Here is a 23110-nt window from a genome sequence, read left to right on the forward strand (position 1 = left end):
AGGCAACCAACCCCACATTGACCCTCAATATTTCCCACAGTTTCTGTTTAATAATGTAAAATAATGTAATTTTAATTAAAAAAATGACGTTTTTTTTAAATACATTTGGAATCCCTGGAGTTATTTTAAAAGAACAAGCTACATTTACTTATACATATACAGCTCTTCATGACCAAACTCCATTAAATTCTCCATTGAATTTTAAAGATTTCACAGGTCCCAATTTTCCCAGTGGAGGTTTTTGTTCTGTAGGTTTATTTAGGATTTCAAGAGTTTCTGAAAGTAGAATGGGAGGCAGAGCCTTCAGTTATCAGGCCCCTCAATTATGAAACCAGCTCCCGGTTTGTGTTTAGGAAGTAGACACCATCTCTACTTTTAAAATTAGGCTTAAAGCTTTCTTTTGATAAAGTTTATTGTTAGGACACGTTTGGGTGACCCTTAGCCATCCCTTTAGTTATGCTGCTATAGGCTGAGTGTTTCAGATCGGTTGAAACACAGTTTATTTAAATCCAAGTTAAAAACGCACCTGTTCTCTGCTGCATTTGAATAGTTTTTATTTTAAAAAGTCCTTATCTGCATCGGTTTCTTTTAAACTTGATCATGTTTTAATACTGTTTTTACCCGGTGTTCTTTCTTTTCCTTTCTCTTTTGTTTTAATGTTGTTATGCTCCTGTGCAAATTAAGCAATTTTTCTTCTATTCTTTCACAAGTTTATTTTCTAAAATTTGAGGGAAATCAATGATATTTGACTATATTAAGCACTTCAGAGTTTATTAAAGTTGACATATAGATTGTGCCATGATTTGACAAATATAACAAGACAAATATTTGAAAATAACTTTTATGTAAATTAATAAAAATAAAGTGGAAATACATCCGCATTTAACTATTGTTAAATGTTGCTTTTCTTGCAGGTTTTATAGAATAAACCTCACTGGATTTTCTTACCATGATTTAATATTTAACATCTCTTTAACCCAGACATAAACACACACATTCATCTGTACTGAAAATAAATACATCTTTATTATTCGTCTCTCTACAAAGTGACCCTACACCCTCCTTACATCCCACTTATAACACATCAGTACAAAATAAACATCATCAAAATAAGACAATGATAGAAATTAATAGCCACCAACACTCAGACAGTAAAGTGTAATTAGAATTCTGATCAGTTAAATAACTAAAACAAAAAATGTGAGTGTTGGTCCAACAGGGTGAAGTTAGTGATCAGTGAAAGCAAAAATGTTACTCTAAGCTCAGAAGGTCCCATTAATAACAATTTTGGGCATTTTCACGAATGAAAGATACAATCTTTTAGTTATTTCAGTGACATGATGGGAACTGCACTTGCAGCATGAAAACTGTGAAATGTATCTGGATGCTTTCTTTTTATCAGGAAGCTAACCTGTGAGCTTTGAGTTAGTTTCCAAACATCCACATACACACAGATCAGCTCCCAGCAAACAAAATTCTAATGGGAGTCTGTGGAAGCTTAAATGATCACATGGCAACACAGATAAACTACCCATAGGCACAAATGTTGAAGACTATAGATTAAAAAAATGTGTTTCAGCAGATTCTGTGCAAAGACAACAGATCTTCTCCCAATAAACAAACAAGCTAGAGCATTTGTTTTAAATCTATCTTAAATGTTCACTGTAATCTATTGAAAAATCTACCATCTCAGTATAAAATCATTGTGTTCACATTATTGCATGCATTTTTCATTAAAGTGAAGCTAACATGCTAACAGAGCTAAAGCTAGCTTAGCAAGCTGCTTGTTTGACCAGTCACATCATCGTCCTCATCATCACTGTCACCACAACATACTGAAACCTCTTAACCCAAGCATCTCATGACATCACACACTGTTTACCTTCCATATCTTGCTCAGTTTTAACAAACTCGCAGACCAAGCAAAGGCTAACCTGCAAACATTACCTGGTTTTTAGCCTAGCTTGGCACAAAGACTGGAAATAAGGGGAAACGGCTAGAATAATTTCAAAACCGAAAACAAAGCACCTTTTATTAATTTAAAAATGGGATTTTCTTAGCTACATCTTGTTTATTAAGCAGGTGCAGATGCAAATGCTATTGGTCAAATTATTATGTCCTGACTTCTGTTCATCCATCCATTCATCCAAAGTGTTTTATAATTTTAACGCAGGTTTTAAAATGTTAAAGTTGTTGTACTTTAAATATTTAAATCCTTTGATTGTTTGATGAGACAACCGGTAGGAGATGAAAGGAGCAGAAGTATGATGACGATGATAATGATGATGGTGATGATGATGTATCGTAATGCAAATGTTGACTTTAAAACTATCTTTAACCCTTTTCTACTAAGTTGAAATGGGTATGGAATGAATAGCGTTGAATGGAAAAATAAGCCCTGTTTGACTTTATCTGGCTTGTCACAGATTAAGAAATACAAATCCTCACAAGAAGGCACAAGTGTAGACATTTTGGGACAATTAAGGCTTTTTTAAGGTCTTAAGACATGTTACAGGCTCAATTAATGGAAAATATAAATATGTCTCTACAACCTTTACCACCAACACCATCAACAAGTGGGACATAATATCCTTTTGTGGTGCTCACAGCATTAAAAGCTGATATGAACATACAATCCTTTATCTCATTGTGAAACTTAACCCTTATTTTCATGCATTAACCTCCCAACAATAGCCACACTGTTTTCAGTTTATTCTTGCATTGTGCTTTTAAAAACTGGATTATTTAGCGCGACAGTAAAATCATTCAAATGCCAACTTTCATTACTGTGAGGAGCCCATAATAAATTCAAGTGTATTGTTTAATACTTAAGAGCAAGAAGCACAAATCTTAAGAAACAGAGGTCTTAAAATCTGAACAACAGCAGGAAGAGAGCAATTATATATTTTATCTTTTAAATTAGGATGAACCAGTATTTTCTTTGATGCACTTTTAAATACTGGCTACATTCAGTTTGTGATATGTGTGGTTTGTTTTTTTTTGTTTTGTTTTGGTTTTTTTTTAAACAATAATTTTCTCCTAAACTTGCAAAACATACAGTTCGAAAAACTTTAAAAAAAAAAAAAAGCTGATTACTATTTATAATATTATGGACTCTGTTCCTGATCTAGGAGACTGGGATCAAAATAACTTGAAGCACATTATTCACAGGACTGGGATTAGTAGAGGGGCATCGGCAGCAGCACTAGTAGTATTAGTGGCAGTAGTACCAGTTTGTCCACAAGAGTTTATAAAAGAGGGAAACAGGATATGAGAAATAGAAAATGCCTCATCATCCAGACTGGCTTTCCCAACATGCATCACACCACCTCAACAAAAGGAAACAGATTCCTCATGTTTCCTCATTCCTCTCACTAATTACAAGCTCTTTACCAGCAGCAGGGGGAATCACAGGTGGAGTGGGTGGGGTTTATCACATGTAGATGGCGTGTTTGGTTCATCGTCAGTGTTACAGACACAGTGTTCCACAGTGTTACTCCGCTATACAGTGTTACAGACAAGACAGTGGTGTTGATCAGGTTGTGGTTATTAAGGCTGGATGTGAAAGGAGCGGTGCTCTGCTGCTGTCAGGACTATGGGTGAGGTTGCCTGGCAGGGTGGGGTGAGCTCCGTGGAGATGCGGCAGCCAGCAGCTCGTTGTAGATCTCTCGTCGGACCTCCTTTGCAACGCTCTCTCGAATCTTGGGAGACAAAAAGTAAAACTGGTTAAGAAAAAATTTCAACATCCAGAGCCATTTTTTCTGTAAAGGGATGTAAAAAAAAGAATAAAAAAAAGAAATGGGACAATATTGTTTTAGAATTTGTTAAGTAAACACAGGTTCAGCTTTGTGCACTGCCACAGATAGAGAATTTTAAGGAGTATTCCCACATCACATGCCAGAAGATGCAAACTTTAAGTTTAAAGTTAATTGCATTACTTTATTATAAAAACAAAGTGAAGCCTTCTTTATATTAGGACATGATGGATTTGTTTAAAACAGATCTAACTTTGAGCAGAGATCACTTTCAGTCAAAGAGATTATCATATCCACATGTCAACATGCATGACATTGACTCAGCATGAAACAGAGCTGGGGTGCAGGTGGGCTGCAGAGCACCTTGAAGAGAGGGCAACAAGGGCAGCCATGACTCTGGCAGTGTAAACAGTGAGCTCTGTGTGAGATTTGCCAGTTGGAAAGAGGGCTGGTGGTGAGATCAAGACCTAAAAGGTGAAGTTTATGGGCTGAGATTGACTTTGTCTGTTTCTGGAAATAAATGCAATTCCAAATAATTATTTAATTTTAATTGTTTAAATACTTTTTAAGGTAAAATAACATTAGGCTATCACTACCCAGCAATTATTTCTTGTTTGAGGCCAAAAATTAATCTAGTCATGTTCATGTCAGTGCTGGATTATAGCAATCTCATTTACATGCATGCCACACCATGGAGTACTGAAGTTAATTAAAAACCTTCAAACTCCTACTCACTGTATGTTGTTTTCTCAGGCTGGATGCTCTGGGTTGTCATCCCTGCAGGCTAAAAACTGACATATTCTCATTGATTTAACTACTTTTGGCACCCTTCCATCCTACCTACAGATCTATGTCCTCCAAAAACAGTATGGGAAGTTACTGCCTTTACTCCCCAAAGATGTGGTCCTTTAACCGGCACCTAGAGCCTGTCTTGAGTCAAGGGGAAAAGGTATTTAAATATGCAGCTTCCAGCACTTGGAGTAAGCTCTAAAACTGCCCCAATCTTAAAGAGCTGCTTTCATTTAATGAATAAAATATTATAAATGCAGCTGTAAATATTATTATTGATCACTGCTTTGCAAATTTATGATAACTGTTGCAATGAATTGTCATGTAAATAGTCTGATATCTTTTTTTTATTTTTTATTTCTAGTGTTTATAGATTTGACCAATATGTTTTCTTGTTGTTGTGATGGAACTTTGTAATTGTTTAATGTATTTTTGTGTTTGTTGTAAGTATGGCTGAGCTAAGACATTCAAGCAAAAGAGATTTTTAACCTTAAGAGTAATCGCTCCTAGTTAAATAAAAGTTTGGAAAGAAATGTTTGAAAATAACCATATTTAGGGCCATGCTTATCATTGCTATACTAAATTCTAAATACATTTGTTGAGGTTTGAGGCAGGGTAATTCATCAAGTAAGGAAAAATGCATGGGAATTATTACCAGGGGCTTAGTCTAACTTAGAAGTGATGGATGCATCTGGATTTTAGATGTTTCACCCAGCCTTGGCAGCCATACACTGCATTAGACTGCTCCTATTTTAGATGGTTACCTCTTGGATGAGCTGCTGAAAGTTGTTCACTTTGAATCTTCCGGCTGCTTCTTCCTCCTCCTCTTCCCCACCCACTTTTCCTCCCTCAACGCCCTCGCTGTCCCTCCTCCTTTCCCCTTCTTCTTCCTCTGTATTCATGTTGGGACGAGGAGGAGGAGCAGGGGTTATGCTGATTGATGCCCGATACACTTCTGGCCTCTGCTTGACATCTACTCTTCCCTCTCCTCTGACCGGACTGGAGGAGCGAGTGGAAGGGTCTGTTGAGGGGGCGCGGCCGTCATAGCTGAGCTCTGATTGGAGGAAAAACTGCTCCCTGAGGAGGTCTGACATCTGGATAGACACGAAGAGACATAGGAAAAGGCTGCATATTAGACACATGTTGACATTTTTAGCTTTATATAACTGATGTGTGTGGTAGTGTGTGTGTGTCTGCTAACCGGCTCCATGGCTCTCAGTGCAGATGAGGTGGACAGACTGTCAACACTACTGCCTCTATGAAGACCCTGAGGTAGACAGCAGGCACTACATTACAGCCACATCATGTCATAAAGAGTTGCATAGGCAGGTTTGTATGAGTAATGTTTACATCTCTGATGCTTAGACATACTTTGTAGCGCGAGTGCCGTGTTAGCTCTATCAGTCTGTCTTCCAGCTGTTGTTCCAGCTCCTGGAGTTCTTCTCTTACCGCTGATCTCAGAGACTGAAGATGCTCTATCTCAAGCCTGCAAAAAACACAGAAACAGACACAAAATTGGTTTCATTTGCTTCACGGTGTCATGTATCTTTTGGGTCCAGGTAACTGTGCAGCACGTGTACGCTTGTCCTTATGTGTCACCTGTCAGCGGGGCTCAGGTGTTTATACACCAGAGCCTGTTGTCGCATGATTGACATCTCGAGGTCCGTCATCTGATTGCGGAAGACGTTCAGACATTGCCTCTTCTGCTGAAACTCTGCCAAAGACTGAGAAAAAAAAATAATAATAAAAATACACACTTTACTAATAAAAGCAACAACAACAGACCACTCTGTTGATACCTGAAAGGAAACAAAACAAACAAAAAAAACTTATGGCATATGCCTTTGAAGTCTTAAAGTGCATAACTCACATCACTCATGTTGAAAGCATAATGAAATTTTAAGGAGTCTCTCGGCTTAAGCACACATAAATAAGAAAAAGAACAGGTGTTACTCTTCAATGTGTGTGTGGCTGTGGAGGGGTGCGTGCATGTGTGCGAGTACTGTAGGAGGTGGGGGGTGCAAGTGTTGAACCACAGGGGGGTTATTACTTTTGCTTGAAAATGACCCAGGGAAAGAAGGTCACTTTTAAATGGAATTAAGTTAAATACACTAAAACTTCAGGATCAACTGCTTCTGGATTCAAGTATTTCCACAGTGGATGCCATATGATAAGGATCCTGATAGAAAAACATCACAGATAAATAAATAAATAACATTAAAGATTACTATTGTTTTTAATAAGTTCAATATGTTTTTAAGAAAGAAAAACTAAAGAAATCTATTAAAATCAGATTTAGTTTAAAAAAAATCTGAGATTTTATTTTTAGGTCATATCTCCCAGCCCTACCACCAAAGCTGGGCACACACATAAAGATTATCGGGCTGTTTTTGTCCAGATTTTGCCCCTTCCCAACCAAGGATGGTAAAAGTCTGATTTTTTTCTTTTCTCGTGTGGGGTCTCTAACAGATAAAAAATCTCTTCAGATTCAGAAATTGTTATTCCAGACATGAATACAGCTGTAGTACCTGGTGGGTGGGAGCAGCTGCTCTGTGGTCACCGAACACACCTGGAGGGTCATCTTGGCTCTAGATGGTGAAGATAACAAGGTCAAGACAAGAGATGGAACATCAAGGTGACAGTTAGACATGACATAGTTAGGAATGTCATGACTGCTACACTCAGTTGTCTAACATAAAACTGTAAACCTGATTTTAAAAAGTCAACTGATTCAGTTTGTTTAAGAATTACTCACCAAACAGACAGTACTACACATAAATGTTAATGACCAACCAAGACAGCCAACCATAAAAATTCAAACAAACTCTAGAGAAAGCAGAAAAACTAAATAATTAAACATCTTCCACAGCTATAATTAGTCATTGATGTTAACGTAGCAAAAGATTGGAAATGGCTAACCTGTCTCTTTTCTAAAGCAACCAGATCTCTAAAGCTCTTTAGTTACCACGTTGAATTAAGGCCTCTTGATTTTACCCCTACTGATGCAGTAAGGGAATATCAGTAGCATAATGGGTGCAACCAATTTAATGTTACCTCCAGTAATCTTACAACACCCACAGCTTCTGTGGTCTTTGATTTTTCTTACAGGGGGATTATTTCTACAGCAACATGACAAGAACTAGAGCAATAAAAATAAAGTTTGGCAAAAAGAATGTAAACAACAACCAAAGGCAAGTTAAGTGACTCAAGAAGACCAACCTGATTCAGACTCTGAACTGTTCCCCTGATCTCATGCAGGACCCTCCTCAGCTGCATCTCTGTGCTGGATGGAGTATGGCTAGGTCCTGAACCTGGAGCAGCAGGAGTGAGACCAGGGTGAAAGTTCTGAGCCGGGCTGTGGAGAGATCCCAGGCCGGGAAGCAAGCCTGGAGCAGAATGAGTTAAGCCCGGATGGAGGCTGGGTTCTAGAGCCGGTGGTGGATACTGAGTGACAGGGTGGGGGAACGGCAAGTGGGGGTTCATGGTGTACCCATGGTATCCAAGATAAGGTGAGGCAAACTGAGGAGGTGTGTGATAAGGTGAGTGATGACTATATGGATGGTTATAGCTCTGGTGGTGCATTGTGGGAGTTACAGGATGTAAGTGAGGAGCTAGGGAAGGATGGTGCTGATGCAAATTGGTGAGGCTGCCATGTGTGGGGGCTGGGGAAGTAGTAGGTTGGTGCAGACTGGTTAGACTAGAGTAGTGGTTCAAAGAATTGTTGTGGTGGAGGTTAGGAGGACTTGCATAATGATGCTGTAGATGAGGGTTCAGACTGAAGGGGTAAGGGCTAGAGTTAAAGCTTGGACTATGGTTGGGGGTGGGGTCAGAGAACACTGCTAAAGGGCTGGGGTTTGAGATCATCTGCGCTGGATTCCACCCTTGCTGCCTCTGGTTGGTGCCTATGTTCTGTGGGAACTGGTTAGGCTGCCGCTGGCTAAATGAAAGATCTGGAACACTCTGGGAAGGGACTTGGTCTCCCAATGAAAGATCAGGAGGAGGGCTGGAGCTCTGCAGGGAATAGGATGACCGCATCAGGTCGCGAGGGATGGGTTTAGGAGGGACAGAAGCTGGTAGTTTCTCATTATAGCTGGGGTTTATAATCAGAGTCGACAGACAGTTGTTTTGCCCACCGTCCTCTTCCTCCTCCTCCTTAAGAGCCTCCTCTTCTTTTGTGCCATCTACACCATCCTGAGCATATTTATAGGTGTAACTAGGTGTAGTGCAGGATGTCTGTCCTCGTCCAAACTGGATCCTGACAGAAGACACAACTCTGGGTGAGAGGAGTGATGAGGGCAGGGAGGAGGACCTCTGCATGGGAAAGACACCACGTCTTCCTCGTCCCCCTCCTGGGGCTTGGTGTGCATCATTGATCTGGGGACTGATTTGCTGGCCTGACCGGTTCAGCTGGTTCTGTTTGGCTCGGTTTAGAGCACTGAAAACTGGTGAGGCTGGAAGAGAAGGATAAAGTGAACAAAAATCATCCTGGATTTTGTGCTCTGTGGGGGCTTTGTCCTTATCTCCCTCTGTGGGTGCATCCATGTCTGCCATGGTCTCAGTCAGATGCTCTGTGTGTTGTGGTTCTTGTTCTGACTGATTCCTTGTTTGCTCTAATTCATGTTGTTGTTCTGGCTCAGAAGCTGACATACTCTGGGTACCATCTGTTTGTGGTTCTGTGCTGGGATCAGTCCTGTCCGTAGCCTCGACTTGCTCCCCTTCCTGAGTCTCCTCCTGCTGGTCTCCTGTAAGTCTGTTTGTGGGGAGATGGTGGGCCGTATACTGTGGAAACTGTTCTGAACTCCCTTCATGCACGTCCTCTTCTCTTGAGTTTCTTCTCCCATCAGCCTCTGTAGCACCAGCAGGCTCCGCCTCTTCCTGTCTGCCATCTGGTAGCTCGAACATGGGTTGGTCCAGTGCATGAGGCGTTGCCACATCTTGTGAAGGGTGTGATGTCACAGTGGTCTCGCTGTCACAGCTGTCACAACTCTCCTGCAACTGAGTATGATTAGTTAAAAGTTCATTTTCATTGTTGTAAATGGTGCTCAGCTCCTAACACAATTGTTTATAGAGTTTTATTTTTTCGGTACTTTAGACAACTCTAATAAAAATATGACTACTTTTTATTTAATAATATGCAATTATCATTTCTTTTATACTACAACTATAGTAAAAATATGGCACCTTTTCCTGACATAACAGATAGGAAAATGTGTGGTTATTTACAGTAATGCAGCAGAGTGTTAGCAGCTTTTTAGTGCTGAGTTGGAGCCATGCAACAAAATCAATGATAGGTGGGATTAAATCTACCAAAAACACAAACCAACCTTGAGGTAGCTGTTGTCGACAGAGGGCTCTTCAGCAAAACCACTGCTGTCAGACTGCTGACTGACAGTCCTTGAAAGGTCTGAGAGGTGTAGACAGAAAACAAATGAAACATGATTATTTCGGCAGTACTTCATACAACCTGAAGGTGGCAGAGAAGAATCATTTATACTGAACATGAAAAGATGACATAAAAGCAGAAAAGCCAGTCCTCATTGAGATCTAAGGGGTAACACAGAAAAACATTTATGGAATTCAGACCATTAATCTCATTTGTTGAAGAAGTATTGAGTTTAGGTCTGAAGAAATTTAAGAAGGACATTGGTTTGGAACCCAGCGGCACCACAACAGCTTATATAACAGCCCCTGCTTGTTAAAGATTTAAGCAGAGGTTCGTTTTTCTTTAGAGTCTACCTTAAAGCAATACTAACATGAGGATGTGCATGAATGTGTTCAAGCTGAACCACAGCTGTCACTGCAATTGTTTCTACTGACCTTCTCATTTGGATGCCAATGTAACTGGCTGTAAATAAGTGGATTCCCTCCAAAGTATCAATGTTTGCATCAATGTTTACATCAATGAGGATTTATTTGAAAATGAAATGTTTAATATTGATGATTAAGTAAGGAAATGCATAAAGGTACAGTAAACATTGACAATAATATTATATTTTAATAATATTATATTATAATAATATTACATGATGTGAAGAAAAGTGCTGAATGTAAACTTCTGCTAACAAGAGAACATATAAACCAACTACACGCTGTTGCTTTGAGTGAGACAAAAACCATTTCAAGACAGTTAAGGGGCCGTCCTCACAACGCCGAATTGCAGTAAAACCGCAAAAGTATTTTAGCAATCTACCCTTTCATCCCTACGAAACCAGGGATTAGACTCCATGAAACCGATCATGTCTGAAACCTGGTACCAAGGTGGATAGGTTTGACACCTCTAACGTCTGTGGTACTGTGTGGACAGCGTAACCACACAACAAGAGGATATGACGTCAGTGTGATGAACATTGACCAAACACAACAACAATATTGGCGTCCGTGACCATCTGCATTGTGGTGCTGCTCCAGACAGTCCTGGCTTGTGTACAGATTTAGCACCAAAATGCACAGTTTTTACCACACTGTATTGTGCTACTGTACCATCAACAGCGGGAGCAAGCAGATGTGTCATTATCTGCGCATGCGCTCCATCTTGTTCTAGCTCTGGAGTGTTAATTTTTAATCATCGTAGCGCCCCCCACAGCCTTGTAGTATGTACTACAGCGGTTTCATGCAGACGTTGAAGCCTTTCTCCTAGTTTTCGCCACCGTTTTCACACCTGAACCGGCTTCTGTGCCGTGTGGACATAGCCTAAATGAAGACTCACCAGTGGTTCTGGATGTTCTGCCTGGTAGAGTCTCATCGTCATTAGTCTGAATCTAAAAGACAAATAAGAGCACTTTAAAGGAAAGAAACAAAGAGGTGTGCATGGTTAGTATCATCATTAACCATAAAAACCTGTGTCCTTTCAGAAACACTTCATATAACTGTTTGAATTATGCAGAGACAATGGGTCAACATGCTCGTCCATGAGGATAGCTGTTCTTTAACTATTGCTATTTATCCATTAAACATAAATAAATGTTTTTTTTAATAGCCATTCAAGCTCAGCTGTGTGCTTCTGGTTTTAAGCTGCAAAGCTGCAGCATAAACTAAACACATTAACTTATATTTCCCTTCTGGCATTCTGAAATAAGCAGAAGAAGATTTTTCCTTTATTTGCATGAATTTGACTAGCAGACTGCATGTTTACTGACTACAGGTACAGCAGACAAAACTAAACATTATCTGAAATGGTTTGACAGTGATGACACTGGAACACCCGTGGGTGGAGAAGAGGTTACCCTCTGATGTAATCAAAAACGGTATCAGTATGAGTAAACGTGGGAGATCCCTGGAGAAGTCCTCACCTCTTCCATGTCAAAAGAGTTGGTGTTTTCTGTGCGGAGCTGGGCCAGCTGGGGCGGCGTGAGGGTGGACACAGCTTTGTCGGGGGTGAAGGGGAGGCTGAGCCGAGCTCCTTCCGCCTCTGGTTTCTGGTTGGCTGACTGGTGATCAGCTAACTGTAGCCGACACTCAGGTCCCCTTCTGCTCTGTTCAGAACTGATCGATGGATGTTAGTCAAGGTGGGAAAGTGTGAGTGGTACTTCGATTTCTTATATTAATTTCTTACCCACTATAAAATCATAACTTAACCTGCAAATATGAATTTTTATGGTTTCTCTAAAATTTATGACCCAATTACAATTCTGTGTAACTAAATTATTTGTTTTGTTTTCCATCATCTCACAACACCTCAGATTTACCCCTGACTGACTTTTTGGATGTGACCACCATACATAAAGTAATCAGGAGAAGCTCCAACTCCAGCAGCTCCAGCATTTCAATAATATCAAGTTTTAATCTACCTGCCGTCTACCAGTCGCTCTGTCTCTTTGTCCCCGCTGGCTTCCTCGGTAACCGTCGGTAGTGCAACGTTGTCTTTCCTGCGGAAGTGTTTCTGGCTAACCGTATCCCCCTGATGGTCAGAGTCTGTACCGTGGCTGTCCTGCTCTGAACCTTTGGCGTTGTCAGGGCTGGCTGCATGTCCGTTTAGCTGCGTGTGCTGGTTAGGTGCGTCAGGTGACTCGGAGGTCGACCCGAGCAGATTACGTCTGCTGACTCTTCTCTTGAAGACAGTGGCGGCGTTCAGAGCAGAGTTGTTTCTCTTTAAGGGAGCAGGCTTCTCCTCTCCACCACTTCCTCCTTCTTTTCCCTCACCTAAGAGAAATACAGAACAAAGATTACTAAAAAGAAAGATTTTTATCATTTTTAATTTTCACCAAAGTATATTCTGCTATTTAACAGTCTCAGCTGTCCTTGCCTGTGGGTTTAAGTTACTCTACAGCAGTGTTGTGCATTAACACGTTCATTGAATAAGTCAGTTTTTCTGTGGACGCTGAATTGAACGCAACGCATTTGTAAATAAAGAAAGTGAATGTTCGGATTATGTAAGGTCCTGTAACACAGGGATCCCAACTCTGGTCCTCAAGGTCCACTGTCCTGCACAACTTCAATGTTTCTCTGCTGCAACACACCTGGCTCAAATTAATGGCTCAGTAGCAGACTTGTGTAGAGTTTGTCAGAGATCCATTTAATTTGAATCAGGTGTGTAGCAGCAGAGAGACAACTAATACCTGCAGGATAGTGGACCTTGAGGACAAGGGTTGGGGAACACTACTGTAACAGTCACTGCCTACATTTTTACCGGTGCTACGCTGACTTCATACTACGTTAACCACCATGCATTGCACACTCTAGCATAGCAAACCAACAACGCAAAGTCGGGGAGTCCTGCTCTGAAATGGCAAGCAGAGGTGGAAGGAAAGAAGCAGCCCGTGCATCACATGCTTTGTGTACTATGTACTGCCTGCTGAATATACTGACAGTAAAAACCTAACATTTCGATGCAAGTTATGATTGCCTGCACTTAAAAAGCAAGTTAGAACATCGGCCTCATCGACTTCTAATTTAAAGAGACGTGGAGTTGAAGCATCCATCCAGTTTGAGAGGATAGCTGCAAGTCCTTGCCATTAAAAGAAAAGCCACTAGGAAAGGGCAAGACCTTTCCTACAATCTTTCATTTTCATTATATATATATATAGGGTTATAACAACTAAAATAAACTATGAACTAGTCCAAAATTGAAATGTTGAACTATGAACATGAACGATTCATTTTATACTGAATGAAATGAACTTTGAACAAGTTCACGAGAAGCATGAATTTGCACAACACTGCTCTTCAGCAACATAAACTACTGACAGACAGCCCTTTTGTGTGGTTGCCATAGTTACTTTGTTCCTTGGAGGTGATTTGTGGTACAGACTGTCCAGAAACCTGACTGTAGAGCTGGAAAAACTCATTAGCAACTGTCGTAAACACCTCGATCTGACGGAAACGACCTGAGAAAGACAGAAACAAAGGGCTTCACTTTTAAAGCAGAAAAACGACAGACAGAAACAGAACAGACCCCCTCTCCCAGACATTAAGTCACACTTTATCAAACCTCACTCTGCTGTCAAACTGTTGCAGCACATGATAGGGTTTTACTCAGCAAGATCCTGGAAACTCTCCTGTAACATCTTGGTCCATAACTTATAGCTGTGTTGAAGTCGCGGTGCCAATATTTAATTTTACATCCCAAAAAATGTTCCACTGGATTCAGATTTGTAACTGCGGAGGCCACTGAACCGCACAGAAGTTTTTCTTACTTTCATGAAACCAGTTTGAGATGAATTTTGCTTTGTGACATCACATATTATTGTGCAGGAAGTATCCATTTACATATAGGTAAACTGTGGCCACGAAGCACATGCTCAGCAACATACTCAGAAGAGCTGAGGAATTTAAGCCACGACGGGCTGATATTAAGGGGCCGAAAGTGTGCCAAGAAAGCATTCCTCCCACCATGACAGCACCAGCAGCAGCCTGGACTGAGGACTCGAGGCAGGTTTGGTTAATAGTTTCAGGCTGTTGGTGTAAGACCATGAACTACCATCTGCAGCCTCAGTGTTGCATTTTTTCCAGTCTTAACTGTTTGGTTTTGGTAAATTGCAGCATCAGATTTCCGTTTCTGCTTCACAGGACTTGTAGGTGTGTTTTGCAGTTCATTCACCTCAAGGTTGCAAAATGGAGATGCATTTTTACTCAGCATGGTTGTAAAGAGTGATTATCTGAGTTACTTTGACTTCTGCAGTGACACAGGAGAAAGGTCCAGGTGATTTACAATCTTAGAAACACTCAAACCAAAATTAAAATGTAGATTCTGACCGGAAATATATTTCAAATATGAGTTACTTCAGCAAAATGCTAAAACAATTCAAAGCATTATGACACCACAGAAAACCAGAAACATCACCAGTACCAGTCCAGATATAATTTTGTTATATGATGTAGTCAGACTTGCAGTAATACCCCGCTTTATGTGTTTCCTGTTAAACTGCAGCAACACTGGACGAGCAGTTTTCTATCACAGTGTCTCTAGATAATGAAATTTTTTGCAGCTCCAGATGAGAGTTTACTTCTACTTGCAACAAACTAGTAAAACAATAACAGATAAGAAGTAATAAAAGCTTAAGGTCAGGATTTCTAATACATTTTATTGCAGGAGACCTTTGTCAAACAAATGTTTTGTCCTGCAGACCTGAAGGAAAGAAATTAAAGGTGTTTGTGACCTTCTGCTGTGAAGGGCTATAGATGAAAGAACTTTAACAGATGTCTTAAATATAAATTAGACTCACTGTAAACTTTAAAGGGCTTATTACACAAGTTGCAACAAGAAGTTAGCAGCAATAATTAGCTTCAACCATACTAAGTAAAAGAAGCAGAAAACTAATCTCGGTACAGAATCTATTGCAAACCTGAGCTCTCTCATTGGTCTATTGATATGCCGTTTTATTAAATAAAAGATTGTGATTTAATAACCTTCTCTTGTAAAACACACACACACGAAAGCCTCACATAGAGTCAACACAGACGTCAGAGCTGCTCCTCCCTCCTTCCTCCTCCTCTTTCTGTGGTTGTGTAAGTTGTGCTGTGGGTGTCATCTCTAACAGGATAATGACTTGCATGCTTTCCTGCTTTGCCCTCCTTCTTCCTCCTCCTCACCTCTCCTTCATCCCTCGCTGTTTAAATACTTGTCAGTCGTTATGAAACACAGACTTCAGTCTTCTGCCTGTTGCTCTGTAAACACCTGACTTACTTTTGTGTCATCACCTGAAATACAGCTCTGCAGCACCCTCACCATATTCTCACACCTCTTCACCTTTCCAGGTCATGAATTTTAAAAGCACTTTCTTAGTTCATTAGAGGCTAAATGACTGAATGATTTTCTTGTAATTATTATATGAGAGTAAACTACTATAATAACAGCGTCTGCAACATTAAATGACATTGACAGACGGAATGTAAACCATCGGTACATTTTAAACAGACAGCAAATATGGCAAGACAAAAGGTGATTACAGAGTCAACTAAGTGTGTAAGTGACTACAAAGTTTGCTTCTACATCACTAAGCAACCACGACAGATATGGTATGTTTACAGCTTATTGCAGTTGCATTCTGTGCAGCCATAAACAGCCCAGCTTCAGACAACCAAGCTGCACATGAAATTCCGAAAACAGCTTTAAAAAAGATGCAAAAAAAAAAAAACAAAACAAAACAGCAAATAGGTGAGGAAGCAATACAGCATGATGCATCATTACAACATTAAAGGAGCTGAAGCAATAGTAAATTAATGAAAATAATCTGCATTAAAAAAGCTTTTTTGTTAATTGATATAATACAAATAGTACAAAAATAGAAGTCAAAATTAAAGAAACCAATTTTTTGTTACATGAAAAAGATCAGTGGATGAACACTTAAAAGAAGCTGCAAAGAAGTCTGTCCTTCATACATTATAGTTAGGTCACTTCCATTTCTACGTGACCACAGACTCTCTTATTAAAGCAGCCAGCTGTGTGTGATGATAGTAGTTGTGTGTAAGTGTGTTTCCTGCTGACTCTGCATTAATGCTCATTCCGAGGATCCTATAACAGGAAGTGAGGGATAAGCAAAAATGGTGCATACTCCATATTTTTTCTCTTTTCATCCCAGGAGAATTTTTTTTCTGATGGTGAGAACAGAGCTTACATAACAAACAACAACACACACGTGTGTGTCTGGGATCCAGGGAACCAATGGAAGAGTATGGGAATGTTCTGGGGAGAAAAAATAAAAACCCTTCCAGGAATCGCACAAAAAAAAAAAACGGGTCTGACACTTCACTGTTAATAGATAGTTTTAAATCAAACCATATTTAAATCAACTGTGATGTGAGGACAAAACATTGCTCTTAGTATGTGGAGTGTTTATTAAACAACATGCTACAACCCGTTCCATCAGGAGCGCTGGAAATGTAAGGTTGTAACTTTGTAGCATTGCAGTATTTACGGCAGGAGTCTGGAGCAGAGAAAACAGCATTTGAGCTTTTCTCTCATTCTCTCTTTTCATTCTTTACTAAGTTTCATCAGTTTCCATGTCTACAAAAGCACTAATAGGCAGATTTCTTCAAACACAGTCCTTAAATAACTATTGAGAAAGCTGCTGCCTTCAGTTGTATTTTTTTCTTTACTACTGAGAAATATATTATCAGTTACAAAATAACATCCAATCAGAGACATTTAGCTGCTACAAAGCACATAATTTATCTCTAGATAATTTATCATTTATCTCTTTGTCTTAAGCTGATTTGCAAAGTCACGGTGCACACCTGAAAATAAGGCTTCCCCGAAAAGTGTAATTCAAACCCTGGCTGACATTCAATATCTGCACCAAGATGTTGCATATCTTCTATAAACTATGTAACTTTTCGACTTTAAAAATGTACGTTTCTGACTTGTTTTTATAGCAAAGTAACATGTATTATGAACATATTTTTTTCCGTGACACTGCGTAATTTTACACTTTACAGCTTTACAGCACCACATCACACGTCAGCAACAGGATATCAACACACCAGCTGTTTTGAACATGCACCATGTCTAATTCATCACAAAGATGAAAAGAAAGAGAAAGAGGCAAGACTCAACATTGGAGTGACTTTTGCCGGCTGGAGAGAGCTCAGAGTACAGGTAGGATGCAAGATAGAAGCCAAATTAGCCGTCATTATGGGGCACCTCACTGGGGCTGGGCGATATGAACCAAATCTTATATCTCGATTTTTTTTGTTTTACCTGAATCGCGATATACAATATATATCTCGATATATATTTTTTTGTCAAGTAACCTAGAGACAGTTCTAATTTACAGCCTTCAGTCCTAAATATACTTTAATTAAGGTTCATCAGCAGATGTGCATTAAAACAGCTGACTGAAATTAAAGTACATTTATATTAAATTAAATGCTCCTAAAACAAAATATATTTAAAAAGTACTTTTTAATTACCATTACAAAAATACAGCTGAGCAAAATGCAAAAGAAAAGATGTTTTTAACTCAAAACAAGCTATCTCGATATAAACGATTCCCTCCTTCTATATTGTGTCTGATAAAGTCTTGATATATTTGAAAATCTCGATATATTGCCCCAGCCCTACAGCTCACTGAGAAAATCTGTCAAAGTTCAGTTGTGCGGCTTTAATAAAAACTTTTAAACTTAATTCAGTCCAATTGTAGCAGATTGCTTGGTGGGTAAGTATGTTTTCAAAGTACTGAACAGTTCAAGAGGCAATCTCACAACAAGTTGTAAAAGCAATTTACAAGATTATGCAAGTCATTTGGCAACATGCAAACAACTATGTCAGAGTTTAATTTTTTCTGTGATCGGACAGTCAAAAATAGCATTAACTGCTGTGTGATGGGTTGAATAATTTAATCCATGACGACATGCAGTTCCTTTTGCAGCCCAATAAAACTACAGTATGTTTAAATGCTCATCTTAGAAAGAAAATTGGACCTCCTTAGTTTCATGTAGACAGGTCCTCTGGTGGTTTGTTTGCACCATCAACCAAAAGAGGAAGTCTCATGCTGTTGCATGACTAAACAAATGTTCCTTGTGTACATGATTAGCTCTCAAGTATCACAAATTTAGATAATGGTCATCTTACCTTTCTGGTTCCCAGCAAATACACTCACATTTTAGATGTGAGGTGAAAAATGAGTAACTACAGCGTGTAGGCAGTGCGTGAGAGACTTTGTAGTGCAGTAGTGTGATAATGTACTAAATATAAAGCTCACTGGAACAATGACTTATCAGTTTCAAAACATAGTGCGCTGCTATTTCTGGTTAGAGAGTTACAGCAGCTCGATCGAGGTGGCTAAAGACCACTCCAAAACCTCATATGGGTTTATTCAAAGTAAATATTATTAAACTAAATGCAACGTGGCCATTCTGTCACGATCAACACTGATCATAGCTCCAACTCAAATAGATGACCAAAGAGCCTTTCAAGGAAAACTACAGTGATAGTTTTTCCCCAGTGTGTTTGCGGGACAGATGCAGTTCTTAATCTGTTCTTTTGTTTTCTTTCAGCAGGCCTTAAATGTATTTTCATTCAATGATTGTGTTGTTTTCTGCCCTTAAGCCTTGTTTTTTTGCCTAAATGTGCTCCCTCTGCTCTTCTGCTGAGTCAAATGAATCACTACATCTTGGTATTTGTGCCACCAAACAGCTTGTAAGTCATTAAGTTATCTAAAGATAAAGCAGTGATCCACAGATAAGATGAAAAACATGAGGTATGTATGCAGCAGCCACGCCTTGTCTGCCCTACATTAGAGAGGGTGTTTGTTTTAGGAATCCAACACTCAGGTTAATGTGTATGTGTGTGTGTGTGTGTGTGTGACCTTTGACCAGTGAACTGAACTGTTCCCTGAACAGATGGTTCATGACGTTTATAAATTACCTTGTAGACTTATAATGTAAAAAACAGTTTGTGAGGAATCTTAATTACTTGATGATCTGCATCATCACACTGATAAGTCAGCTTAAAGTATTTAAAAGTCTGATGTACTTGAGCTTGATAGTACTTTTGTGTCAAAAAGTGTTTAATCTAATATGTGTGGTAGTAGTGGTCGAATGTGTGATTCTAACTTTAACAAATGTGTGGTTGGTTGAGCAGACTAAACAGGTCAGTGTATTTTTATATACCTTTACTACAGCCAGTAACAAAAAGCAAAAGCCAGGAGACAGAACGAAAAGACGGAAAAAAAGAGCTGTGGTCTGTTAGAGGAAACACAAATTCAAGTCAAACCTAAATCTGTTTATGAACACCAGAAAATCGGAAAAGAAGAACAAAATACTTGTGCCACCTAAAGCTGGATTTATACTCGTGCAGCGTCTGCATGCGGTTAGTTACAGAGTAGATGACGCTGGTGAGAGTGCTCTCGCACTAGAGCGTAGGGGGTACGCGTCGTTTTGGTGTCGTGTTGCGTTTCTCTTCCTAATCTGAAGGTGGCAGCAGGGGTGGTATCGGCTGGTAAACTCAAGAGGATGGAGTTCTTCTGATGGTTCACTTCAGTTCCAGTACGTATTTCCTGTTTTAAAAACAATGGCGTCCAAAACAGCGTTTTTATGAGCTTGTGGAAGCAAACGAAGAAATAATTCGATCAGCCTCTCATCTACTTGATCTATTGGATGTTTTTAAAAATGAGGGTTACCACACAAATTCAGTGAGAAGATCCAGAAATGCGGAGAAACGTAATCCCAAATTGACCATTTACAAGAGACTACTTCCGCGTAACCGTCTGCGTAGCAGTTGTGCACGTCAGGCCTGAAAGAGGTGCGTGTCTGTGGATCTGTGCGGCGTTTATGCCAGTGATGCCGTAACCGATCTTATTCAGACGCAGAAATCCAGCATAGGTGGAGTGAGAGATGCGAAAGGTACACACACAGTGGAAATCAGTGCTACTGTATATTTATAAGCCTCAATAATATGGACCAGTGAGTGGAAAGCAATACACAGGTCAACAAAAGAGCCTGGAGCAGCAACTTTTATCGGCATGCATATCTTTTCAAATTTTCATAAATTTCAATTCTCAAATGGACCATCTGTGGCAGCAATTTGTAGTGAATCAGATCGTATTTCCGTCAATATTTTTAGGATAATCCATTGTCACGCTAATTTTTAGAGATTTTTTTCCACACTGGTGTAGATGAGAAAACACATGCTGCTCAAGTAATTTTTTGTCATACATTGAATAATATTCAGAATCTCTAAGGATGAGCATCCTTGGCAACAGAAAAAAAAATTGTTTACCACCAGGATTAACTAATTATGCTCTCCAAACCAAACTAATGAGCAAAATAACACACCAAATACTGCACGAGTTGAAGAGGAAACAGTGAGGACCAAGTCAGAGAAAAAAAAATAATTCTTCCAACATTTCGGACTGGAAATGTGAGATTGCTAGCCAACAAGTACACAAAAGGAATACAGAGAATGCAGTGTTACATGTTACATCGCAACATTGCTGCAGGAACTCATCTAGGATTAAAATGTGTTTCTACACTGCTTTAAGTCTGTTAGAGAAGATCAAGATAATGAAGTGAGGGGATAAACAAAGGTGGAGATATAAGTGCTCGTCAGCAGCAGATGGTGTCATCTTGGACATGTACTTGTAAAGGAAAAGATCTGTACCCAGGACAAACAAACTGTTAGATGAGTTTTCATCCATTCCCCCCAACAACAAGCCCTGGATCACCAGTGACCTGAAAAAGCTACTAAACTTAAAAAACTAAAGCTTTTAAGTAGGGAGACATGAACATGTGATCAGAAATGAAAAATATCACAGACTCTAGAAAATTCAGAACATCGTTCAGCATTATCCTCACACTGCATCCTCTCTGAAACATCTCCAGTGCTTGCTTGAAAACCATGCATTTCATCCCATTTTTATCTAAATATTTAGATCAGTTTACACTCATTAAAATTCCTGTTCCCTTCCGAATAACAAAGACTACTGATGAGTTTCAAACTGGTCAAGCAGCCATTTAGAAGTGAAAATAATCAAACCTTTGCTGACATTAATTACTTTCAGTTATGTAGTAATTCCTGTTCTCACACACAGAGGAGCTTTAAAGCACCAGAACCATTAAACTGTCAAGAAGAAGAGAATCAGCTGCGTGTGCGCGAGCGTTTGTGTGTGTGCTCAATTAGTGAGCCAGTAGCTTCATGCAGACACAACTCTGAAAACAAAAAGGATGTCGGGGGGCAGGTCTGCGTGTGTGTATCATGTGTGTCTGCCAGTGTGTTTGTGGGTGTTTTGGGACAAACAGATCTTTGTTCTTGCTGGCAGTGTCCAGGCAGTTGGCAGAACAGCTAAAAAAAGCTGAAGGACCCCACAAAACAGCCCAGTAATACTGGGAAAAGGGCACGCACACAATCATTGTGCTTCACTTCCTCCATCTACAGTTTAGGACATGAACCACTGAGCTTTTCATTACAAAGACTTGCTAACTGAGCAGCTCAGCTGCTGAGGATCTACCATGTAAACACACAGACACTACAGATAGTATGGAGGTACATACTGGTAAGAGCATAATTGGGGTTCTCCAGTTCCATGCGTTGCATCTGAGCTCCTAGGTAGACCTACAGAAAAAAAACAGGAAGTGATGTCATTAGAACACATTATCAGTGATTAAAGATAGGGCAAGGCAAATTTATTTATAGCACATTTCATGTACAAGACGATTCAAAGTGCTATACATAAAACATTTAAAGTATTACAGCAGGGTGCAGGAAGCAATGACAAGTGCATTAAAAAAACAAACTTTTAAAGAAATAAAAGATATTCTATAAAGAAAAGGCTAAAATAAAGTAGATAAAATGCAAGAAATAAAGTTCCAGTGTGGGGAAAAACATTATTAAAACACGATCAATTTTAAAAATTGTAGTGAAACACAAGAGACAGACTGTCAAAGTCATGGCTTGTTTTTGTTAGTACAAGGACACAGTCATTGCTTACAAAGCCAATAAGGCTCCCTAAGGGGAGTTACTTTTTGCAAAAATGTTTGCATTTCCTCTGATCCATAGAGAAAGACAAAGCTGCATCATCATAGAGTATTATGTACAATAGACACATGACTTTTAACTGTGACTACAGGGCAGGTCAGAGCACCATGAACTGTGAACAAGCATACGTCTGAACCAGCTCTCATCCTGAGAGATATTCAAGTTGGTCGAAACAGGTTGTTTCTCTCTGAATATGACTATGGCCATGGTCACGTGTAAAACTGATGGCTGTGAAGCATTAGTTTATAATGGGTATGACCAATTTCATGCAGCAGTTGGTGCTCTGGTATCACATCTGTGATCATAGAGAATAAAAAAAGCACATTGTGACTGAATTATTGTCAAGGTAAATAGATTTTTTATATATATTTTTTGTTTCCTTGTTTAAATGTCAACCTTGGCTTTAGGCTTTTCATAGGTTTTACTGTATTTTTCTTTAGTATTACTCTTCTTCTTTGAATTTCTATGCTGTGTATTGTAGTCTTCTTTACTATTTGTTTTTGAAACTGGGTTCTCAGCTCCTGTAAAGACCATCTGGTTTGTTTTCATTAAGCTTTGAACTCCCTGCATCTGAAGCACCTTTGTTGTGGATTTTCTTTAGTCATAAAAGCCTAGTTTCTGTCCTTAATTTCCTCATATTAATAAACAGTGTAAC

General features: G+C 39.4%; 1 protein-coding gene across 4 annotated transcripts in view; it reads right to left on the reverse strand.

The window, feature by feature from the left end:
* Positions 1-1949: 1949 nt before the first annotated feature.
* itprid2 (ITPR interacting domain containing 2) overlaps positions 1950-23110 on the reverse strand; it is a 46690-nt gene continuing 25529 nt past the window's right edge. For 2 of the 4 annotated variants that reach the window (XM_042001317.1, XM_042001320.1), the window contains 13 exons: positions 21972-22032; positions 13760-13867; positions 12332-12683; positions 11834-12026; positions 11251-11302; positions 9869-9948; positions 7764-9539; positions 7073-7132; positions 6144-6268; positions 5916-6030; positions 5746-5811; positions 5309-5638; positions 1950-3701 (listed from right to left, as the gene is read on the reverse strand). In XM_042001317.1, coding sequence (XP_041857251.1) covers positions 3594-3701; positions 5309-5638; positions 5746-5811; positions 5916-6030; positions 6144-6268; positions 7073-7132; positions 7764-9539; positions 9869-9948; positions 11251-11302; positions 11834-12026; positions 12332-12683; positions 13760-13867; positions 21972-22032 — 3426 coding nt within the window. In that variant the 3' untranslated portion in view covers positions 1950-3593. The remainder of the gene's footprint in view (positions 3702-5308; positions 5639-5745; positions 5812-5915; positions 6031-6143; positions 6269-7072; positions 7133-7763; positions 9540-9868; positions 9949-11250; positions 11303-11833; positions 12027-12331; positions 12684-13759; positions 13868-21971; positions 22033-23110) is intronic. The other 2 variants (XM_042001319.1, XM_042001318.1) reach the window with 2 other exon arrangements.

The sequence above is a fragment of the Melanotaenia boesemani genome, chromosome 12 (assembly GCF_017639745.1).
Source record: "Melanotaenia boesemani isolate fMelBoe1 chromosome 12, fMelBoe1.pri, whole genome shotgun sequence".
In the NCBI taxonomy this organism is placed as follows: domain Eukaryota; kingdom Metazoa; phylum Chordata; class Actinopteri; order Atheriniformes; family Melanotaeniidae; genus Melanotaenia; species Melanotaenia boesemani.